Below are 9,668 nucleotides of genomic sequence, written 5' to 3'. Positions count from 1 at the left end.
TCAACAAGACTAAGTCAAACAGATGCCGCAGTGCCTCAGGCTAGCACATCCGTCATGATAACCCGAGGAATATTTGCCATCGCAACCTGTCAACTCAGATATCATCAAAGTGCCGATCTTTGACTTTATCAGAGATAAAGGATTCAGAAGGTCATCGTTTATGTGTGATTGCACCAGGGTGTTGTGTGCTACCTGAGGTGGCACGCTGACTTGACCTGGTATGTCCTTGCAGGACGGAAAACTCACCTGGCATTTGATTCTTTTTGCACAATAGCCAGAAATGTCTTGTTTACAGAAATGCAACAAAGGAACATTGACCGTTATCAGGTCACTTTGCAGGTGTATAATTTCTGACTGTAGCCCATCTGTCGCTCTGCACAATGTCCTGGTTCATTCTCAGTACAGCAGGGACATGGACATGTTGGCATGTGTGTGTGTGTGTGTGTGTGTGAGAGTGTGTTTAGTGTTTGGGGGTTATAAACACCTCAACAAAATAAGTCCAACAAAATAAAAAATGGGCCATTTTAGCAGCTATAAACAGCTTTAAATGCAGCTTGTCATGTTGCCAAGAAACCACAAAGCATAAACTCCACTGTACAGTTACAAACTACACTGTAAACTTACAGCTTTACACTTCCAAACACGTTAAACAAACATCTCCTTACAGAAAACTTCAGACAGAGAACACAACAGAGAATTCTCTAAAACAGAGAATATTAATAATAAGTAAATGTCAATGAAAGAAAAAGCTCCACACTAATATACTGTAATATGCTGGTCTAATAGCAGGGGGGAAAAAGTGGCTCCTAATGAGCAAATAAAATGCCATGTCTTATTGCTTAACATCTTTAACTGTGACACTCATCCTACGTGAACTTGCAAGAGTAGCATAATTCCTGCAAACAAGTTCAGACAGGTTTTAGAAACGCTCAGCTTCCCAGCCTCGACCCAGGGAGGGGACAGCGCGTGAAATAAACATTCCTCATTCTCTTCTAGACAAAGGGTTTCGGCATTTTCAATCAAACTTACTTTTGCTCCTCAAACTCTTGCTTGTAGGTTGTTTGTGTTCATTTTTATTTATTTTTTGCTTCAAGTCTTGTCATGTCAACCGCACACACACACACACACACACACACACACACACATTTCACACACACACATATTTCACACATGACAGGTAGAAAATATGCACCGTGGTCGGTCTTCTTGAGATTGAGCTTTGATGTGACTCAGACGATCACTTCAGTTCATCCATTTCGTTCGTCAGCCCAGCTTTTGCACAAACATACCTGCTGGAAAATGACACCTGATTTTTTAGGACCTCGGTTTAATGTTATCTAATCTAATATCCATATTAGAAAATAATACTACTTTTGGACCACACACTGTTGTGTAGAACACTTTTAAAGCTGTCTGAAGTGTCTTACGTTGCTGTAGGCTGTTTCATTTTTCTTAAGATTGAAAAGGTGAATTATGGAACGTTTAAAAACCTAATGTCAGGCAAGATGTTTCCGTCTTTTGCCTTGGAACTGATTGAATGACTGTTATCTGCAGTGGCCTGTTATTTTTATAGGTATCATTATTTGCTGTTAATAAATATCTTAGGCCTATATATTCTGTACAAGCCTAAAATCTATACAGGATTTTATAGAGTGTTATTGTGATTGTTAGGGCCAAAAATGTTTGCTTTTACTGCCGCTTTTTTTCTCAAAATTTGCAATGCAACTTGCAGAGTTTTTGTGCTTTTTTGCAGAAGACTACTTGTATTGGTGAAATTGCAATTGCACAAAATTGTTTTGCACGGTCTTTCACAGTGATGTTGGTTAGTAAATGAGACCTTTTAGCTGTACTTATGTTTGACGCACATGAATCCAAGAGGGCTTTGGCTGAATGTCGTTGTGATGATGTCACATGAAAACTTGCAAGCTCCTCCGAATATTGTGGAGTTTGCTTGATTTCACGTTAATTTCTGTGATCACAAAAATGAAAAATGAATGAATGCTTTAAACTTTCTAGACAAATGGTAGAAATGCATTGTCCCTGCCTTCCTCTTTTTGATTGTTGTATTTTTTCTCTCTTGCAATATGGACAATCATCTTTATGATTGATAAATGTATGTAAGCCTTTTGCTCTTTGTTAAAACCATAATAAAGCAATAAAAAAAATTATGTATGCGTACAAAATTTGTAATGTGATGGTCTACATGTTATACGAACAACTGTCCAGGCACATCAAATCTAAAGAAGAACACATTTCTGGAAATGATTTCAAATCTCTGTAGATTAACTGTTTATGTATGACTCTGGCAGAAACCCAAAACATGCATAAACAATGTAAGTAAAAGACTTGTGTCAACTTGTGGCCATGTTTGCATACTTGCATAGAGTATGTACAGGCTTTAATGAGCGTGGTTCGCTCTCTCTCTCTCTTTCTCATTTTCGCTCTCAACAGCACTACCAACACTCATAAGAAAAGCACACAGAATGGAATGAAGAAGTGAGAAGCGAGGCTGGGGCTGATTTCTTTCTAGCGCAGACTGTTGTGGTGACAGGCCGGCGGCCGGTGCACAGGAAACAAAGATCGCTCCTCCTGCGACTGCCGCAGTGGCGCTGAAGAGACAGCTCCACTTCAGTGCCACCAATGTTTTGAACGGCCAGAGAGCACACGGCAGCGGGGCGGGGCCACCGACACACCCACAGCTCGTGAATGGTGTACCGTGCGGAAAGAATTCCACCATCCAGCGGGCGAGGGGAGGATATAAAAAGGGCGATATTCCACTCGCAAGAGGAGAGAAGGATCTCCGAGCATGTGCGCAAGTATTTGGCATGTGTTAGGCGATATTTTGCGACAAGTGCATGTCCACTAATCGCTGTTGTGTTTTTTTCTGGTTTTCAGACGAATCCGACATGAGTGAAGGCTCCGCCCCCTGGCTGTAACCGAAGACGGCTGAGACCCTCACCGCCTCATCGCACTTCGACACACATACACCCACACACGCGCACCCGCACTCCCCTCACCGTCCGTCTGAAATAAAGAGCCTGGCTGCGCATCCTCGGCCCGTTGCTCTCCGGAGAAGCCAGCACCGCATACTATGCCCTCTCTCCGGAGGACGCGGCGGACTACAGAGAGGTAAAGAAAGAGATCTTGGCATGGTATGGCAGAACTTCCTACCAAGCGGCAGCGGACTTCCATCAGTGGAGCTATCGGCCGGGGGCCCAGCCCCGTGGTCAAATGAACACCCTCCTGCACCTCACCAAACGGTGGCTCCACCCTGACCAATGCACTGCCACCGAGGTGGCATAAAAGGTGGCCATGGACTGGTTCCTGAGAGCTCTGCCGTCCCCAGAGCGCCGAGCTGTGGGAATACGTGCGCCTGGAACCCCCAAGGAGCTGCTGACTGCCCTAGAACTCGCCCTGCCACTCTTGGAGTTCGGCCGGGATGGGCAGCGACCCCATAGCCTGCCTGGAAGGGGGCCGCCACATCAGCCTGACCGCCAACGCGCTGCTGAAGGGAAAGAGGTCATCCAAAACCGCCCCACCTACGGGACACCCCAGGAGGAGTCCAGGCCGATGAAACTGGATTGGGGGATGCTGAAGGAGGGTCAAGACTCCGGGCCTGCCAGAGGGGGCCCCCACAATCCAGACCCACCGAAACCAGCCCAGCGAAGGAAGGAGGCCCCAGCCCGGCCGGCCTACATGGCCCAGGGCCAGAAGAACGCCCCGGCCGAAGGTAAGTCACACACACCCCTAACCCACTCTCCTCTGTATATCAACAAGTGAGCCAGAAGGGGAACTTCGGCCCAGAGCAGAAAGAGGACGACCGCCTGAAGCATTGCTGGGCCCAGGTGCAGCAGATTGACGGGGTCAACCAAAACCCAGAAGACAGGCTACCCACCTCCTACTTTCTAATCAGGGGAGGCCTGCTATACCACCGAACCAAGTGCAGAGGGGAAAACATGGACCTCCTGGTAGTCCCCAAGACCTGAACCCAAACACTGTTGCACCTGGCCCATACCCATCTGCTCGGGGGCCACCTGGGGGCCCGAAACACCGGGGGAAAATTGAAGGACCGCTTCACCTGGCTGGGGATGGATGCAGAGGTCTGGGCCTTTTGTCAATGGTGCCCTCAGTGTCAACATACCACCCCCAGGAAGCCCCCGTCGGCGCCCCTGATCCCACTTCCCATCATCAGCGTCCCCTTCAAAAGGATCGGCATGGACCTCGCCCGGGGCCACAAGTACATACTTAGTACGTAGTACGCCACCCGGTACCCCAAGGCGGTGCCACTATGCAAAGCCACCTCCCGCAACATCGCCAGTGAACTGGTACTCCTGTTCAGTTGTGTGGGGATCCCAAAGGACATTCTGACCGACCAAGGTACGATTTTTGTGTCCAAGCTAATGTCTGATCTGTGTAGGCTGTTACAGATGAAACACCTCAAGATGTCTGTCTACCACCAGCAAACTGATGGACTGGTCGAGAGACCAGATGCTAAAACAGATGTTATGCAGGGTGGTAGACGAGGAAGGAAGGAACTGGGACCTCCTCCTTCCCTACATGCTCTTCGCCCTCCGTGAGTGTTCCCAGGCATCCATGGGCTTCACCCTCTTCGAGCTCCTCTTCGGAAGGTGAACTCAAGGACTGCTGGATGTGGCCCACGAAGCATGGGAGGAGCAACCGTCCCCATTCCGCTCGGTCATCGACTACGTGCAGGAGATGCAAGAGAAGATTGACCGGTGGCATGGGCCGTACACAGTCCTCAAGCAAAAAGGCACTGTAAACTACCGCCTGCAGCAGCCTGGTAAGCAAGCAGAGGAAAAACTCTACCACATGAATCTGCTGAAGAAGTGGGTAGAACCGGCGCCGGTAGTATCGGCATACGCAGCTCTGGACACAGATCACGGCAAGGGTACCTTGGTAGAATTGGGGGAAGATCTTACCCCCACACAAAGACAGGAGCTAACCGAGTTGGCGGACCAATTTTCCGATGTGTTTTCTACCTCCCCCCAGGAATGACGCAGCTAGTCCATCATGAAATCAAGACCCCTCCAGGAGTAGTGGTAAGACAGCAGCCCTACTGTTTCCCAGAGGCCCGGCGCAAGGCTATCGAGGAAGAAGTTGGCCGAATGCTGCAGGACCACATCATAATGGAGTCCAACAGCCCCTGGTCCAGCCCCATCGTCGTTGTGCCAAAGCCGGACAAAGTATGTGGCATTGTAACGACTTCCGGAAGCTGAACCAGGTCTCTGAGTTTGATAGCTATCCCCTCCCCCAAGTGGACGACCTCATGGAGCGACTGGGGAGGGCCCGGTTCATATCTACCCTGGACCTAACGAAAGGCTACTGGTAAGTCGCACTGGCACCAGACGTGAGACCGAAGACAGCCTTCAGCACAGCCACCGGTCAGTGGCAGTACCGGGTTCTCCCCTTTGGGCTACATGGGGCGCCTGCAATGTTCCAGCAGCTGATGGACATTGTCCTGCGACCCCACCATATGTTTGCGGCCGCCTACCTAGACGACGTAGTCATGCACTCCTCCACTTGGTCGGACCACCTGTTCCATCTGGGGGCGGTTCAATTCAATTCAATTCAATTTTATTTGTATAGCGCTTTTTACAATAGACATTGTCTCAAAGCAGCTTTACAGAAATATCAACATGGTATACAGATATTAAAGGTGTGAATTTATCCCAACTGAGCAAGCCACTGAGTGGCAACGGTGGCAAGGAAAAACTCCCTAAGATGTTTTAAGAGGAAGAAACCTTGAGAGGAACCTGACTCAGAAGGGAACCCATCCTCATCTGGGTAACAACAGTTAGTGTGAAAAAGTTTATTATGGATTTATATGAAGTCTGTATGGCCTTAGGAGCAGCCGTAGTCCCAGCAGTCTGGAATTAGAGAAGATTTGAGCTCCATCCAGAGGCAGAAAGGATCTGGATCTCTAGTATGTCCATAAATTCGTGTGGGGCTCGGCAAAAGGAGAGAGGGAGAAAAAAGATTATTATGACTGCGAAGTAGTAGAACAGAATCTAGTCAGGGTAGGCTTGAGTAAACAAATACGTTTTAAGCCTAGACTTAAACACTAAGACTGTGTCTGAGTCCCGAACACTAATAGGAAGACTGTTCCATAACTGTGGGGCTCTATAAGAGAAAGCTCTTCCCCTTGATGTAGCCTTCACTATTCGAGGTACCGTCAAATAGCCTGCATCTTTTGATCTAAGTAGGCGTGGCGGATCATATAAAACCAAAAGGTCGCTTAGATATTGTGGCGCGAGACCGTTTAGTGCTTTATAGGTTAATAAAAGTATTTTATAGTTAATGCGAGATTTTACTGGGAGCCAATGCAGTATTGATAATATCGGTGTGATATGGTCGTATCTACTAGTTCTAGTTAGGACTCTAGCAGCTGCATTCTGGACTAACTGGAGCTTATTTATATTCCTACTGGAACAGCCAGACAGTAAGGCATTACAGTAATCTAATCTAGAGGTGACGAATGCATGAACTAGTATTTCCGCATCATGTAGTGACAATATGTTTCTTATTTTAGAAATATTTCTGAGATGAAAGAAAGCTATCCTAGTGATATTATCTACATGAGCATCAAATGATAGGCTGGAGTCAATAATCACTCCAAGGTCTTTAACTGCTGTACATGATGAAACAGAAAGACCATCCAGAGTAACCATGTGATCAGAAAGATTACTTCTAGCTACACGTGGGCCTAATAAAAGTATTTCTGTTTTATCAGAATTAAGTAGAAGGAAGTTAGTTAACATCCAACGTCTAATGTCCTTTACACAATCCTCAACTTTACTAAGCTTCTGTCTGTCCTCTGGCTTCGCTGAAACATACAACTGTGTATCATCAGCATAACAGTGGAAGCTAATTCCATGTTTACGAATAACTTGACCTAGGGGTAGCATATATAAAGTAAAGAACAGTGGGCCTAAAACAGAAAGGTTCTGAAGGAACTCTGGAAGGCCAGGCTGACAGCCAATCCCAAGAAATACCACCTAGGACTGACCGAGGCACAGTACCTGGGCTACCGTATTGGCCAGGGTATGCTGAAGCCACAGGCGAAGAAAACCGAGGCAGTGAAGGACTACCCCCGGCCCACATCAAAGAAACAGGTACGTGCCTTCTTGGGGTTGGCAGGGTATTACCGCAGGTTCGTGCCTAACTTCTCCTCTATAGCTTCCCCCCTCTCAGACCTTACGAAGAAGGGACAGCCGGACAGGGTGAAATGGTCTGCAGAGGCAGAGCAGGCATTCCAAGCCCTAAAAGAGGCCCTCACCAGTGCCCCAGTGCTACGCAACGCAGTACTTCGCCCTCCCATTCATCGTACACTCAAATGCCTCCGAGACCAGGCTGGGCGTTGTTCTCTTGCAGACCTTCGACGGGGAGGAACACCCGGTCCTCTACATCAGTCGAAAGTTGTCCCCAGCTGAGAGGAAGTATGCGGCCGTGGAAAGAGAGGCCCTGGCGATAAAGTGGGCTATTGAAGAGCTGCGATACTACCTGTCTGGTTGGCACTTCTTCCTGGTGACAGACCACGCCCCACTGCAGTGGATGGCCAAGGCCAAGGACACTAATGCGAGGGTAACCCGATGGTTCCTCTCGTTGCAGGATTTCTCTTTCCAGGTCCAGCGCCAGGCAGGGACCCACCATGGGAATGCAGATGGCCTCTCGCAACGGGATGCACTGTGGGCCCGACACACGACGGCAGTGGGCTTGGAGCTGAGGGGGGGTACTATGGCAACAGGGCGGTGGCCGGTGCACAGGAAACAAAGATCGCTCCTCCCGCGACTGCCACAGTGGCACTGAAGAGACACCAATGTTTTGGACGGTCAGAGAGCACATGGCGGCGGGGCGGGGCCACCGACACACCCACAGCTCGTGAATGGTGCACCGCACGGAAAGAATTCCACCATCCAGCGGGCGAGGGGAGAATATAAAAGGGCGATATTCCACTCGCAAGAGGAGTGAAGGATCTCCGAGCATGTGCGCAAGTATCTGGCATGTGTTAGGCAATATTTTGCAACAAGTGCATGTCCGCTAATCACTGTTGTGTATTTTTCTGGTTTTCAGACGATTCCGACGGGAGTGAAGGTTCCGCCCCCTGGCTGTAACCGAAGACGGCTGAGACCCTCACCACCTGATCGCAGTTCAACACACACACACACACACGGGCACCCTCACTCCCCTCACTGTCCGTCTGAAATAAAGATCCCTCCACGAACAACACTAAAACAGCCTCCTGTGTGTCTGTGCTCCGCCCACTCCGGGCTAAATTCCCTACACTGTATGTTCATTCGGCCTTTCAGTGACAGTTGTATCAGGTGATTTGATTTCCTTAGAATTGCTGACACGTGCGTAACACGTCATCAGCAGTGACTGAGAAAGAGTGCATGAATGGATTATTTACTCTATCATCCTCTTTTTTTAAAATGCCTTTGGAAAAGAAGAAAACTAAAAGTTGATAGGCTAAACATACTCTGAAATCAAAGAACAAATTACACAAAATGGACAGATTACAACTGTATGTTTAGCCTTTTTTTGTTTAAAGCTTTTCTGTTTTGCTGTTTGGTACTCAGACGAAACTCTTAAAATAAGTAGAAATTATGAGTGCAGCTGTATATCTGTTTTTGCGTGTGTGTGTGTGTGTGTGTTTAATAGTTTGCCCCACATAATTCTTATTACACCATCGTGATATTATGCGTTATCAACACTAATAGTTTTATTGTGGAGTTATTAATATATTAAATTTTAGCCTTCTGTCTAATATCACCACCAACCATCACTGCCTATTATCTTATTCCTCCAAAAATACTCTTCCAAATTGCATTAAGTATAACTTATGCATTCATTCAGTATGTGAAGTACACACCCGGATACACAGGAAGCCCAGAAGGACGAGCTCTGCACTGTCTTTTTTTTTTTTTTCCTTTTTTTTTTTTTCATTTTTACTGAAAATTTCTGCTGTACATTTCTGCTGAACATTTCTGCTGAACATTTCTGTTGAATATTTCTGCTGAACTAAACATTTCTGCTGAACATTTCAGCTGAACATTTCAGTTCTGCAATGTCAATGTGCAAGTTTCAAAATGATGATGGATAGCTAATAGTGCCAATGGTGAACTGTTTAATCAAAGGGAGAAAATCCTACAGTACAGGGTTATCGAAAATGGAAAGTTTTGCCAAACACAGCAGGCTTGGAAGAACAACAACCAGCAAGAGAGTTTATCTATAAATTTGATCAATGATAAAGAGATACCTTCACCACACTAGCTGCATTACTGTGTAAAAAAATATTGTTAAACATCAAGGTTAAACATTCTTGGCAGGTGGGGGGGGGGGGGGAGACTCTCAAGATTATTAAACAAATGCTGTAGTTATCTAAAAAGGTGTGGCTGAGAAGTTGGCTCGGCTCCTGGAGTATAGGAGCAGCCACTATAAACATATTAAGACAAACATAAAACATGCACAGTAGTAACGCATCAGGTACAATTAATGACAGTAGTTTTGGTAAAGTACAGTATGATCTCAGCGTGACACAGTGTATCAGAGGTGTTGCTGTGATACTGCAAAGTTTAATTAATTTCCCAAACTCCCAATCACGCTCTCTAGATCCTTTGCTTTCTCTCTCTCTCTCTCTCTCCTCTCTC

The 9,668-nt window shown here is 46.9% G+C and overlaps 1 protein-coding gene across 1 annotated transcript; it reads right to left on the bottom strand.

Moving 5' to 3' along the window:
• Positions 1 to 5,914: 5,914 nt before the first annotated feature.
• Positions 5,915 to 8,004, bottom strand: LOC128611310 (uncharacterized). The gene is made up of 2 exons (XM_053630697.1): positions 7,591 to 8,004; positions 5,915 to 7,016 (listed from the first exon to the last, which is right to left on the bottom strand). Exons 1-2 carry the CDS (start codon positions 8,002 to 8,004, stop codon positions 6,030 to 6,032), a joined length of 1,401 nt encoding a protein of 466 aa, XP_053486672.1. The 3' UTR covers positions 5,915 to 6,029.
• Positions 8,005 to 9,668: the final 1,664 nt, after the last annotated feature.

Source organism: Ictalurus furcatus, chromosome 8 (assembly GCF_023375685.1).
Source record: "Ictalurus furcatus strain D&B chromosome 8, Billie_1.0, whole genome shotgun sequence".
In the NCBI taxonomy this organism is placed as follows: Eukaryota; Metazoa; Chordata; class Actinopteri; order Siluriformes; family Ictaluridae; genus Ictalurus; species Ictalurus furcatus.
The sequence above is the reverse complement of the archived record's forward strand: the minus strand, read 5'-3'. Positions and strand labels throughout refer to the sequence as shown.

What these genes read in the sequence shown, in the direction of transcription:
- LOC128611310 (XM_053630697.1), bottom strand. Translation starts at nt 8,004, where the DNA reads ATGCTCGGAGATCCTTCACTCCTCTTGCGAGTGGAATATCGCCCTTTT. An exon ending in CGGGTTACCCTCGCATTAGT is followed by an intron (nt 7,017 to 7,590) that starts GTCCTTGGCCTT and finishes GGTCAGTCCTAG; the next exon opens with GTGGTATTTCTTGGGATTGG.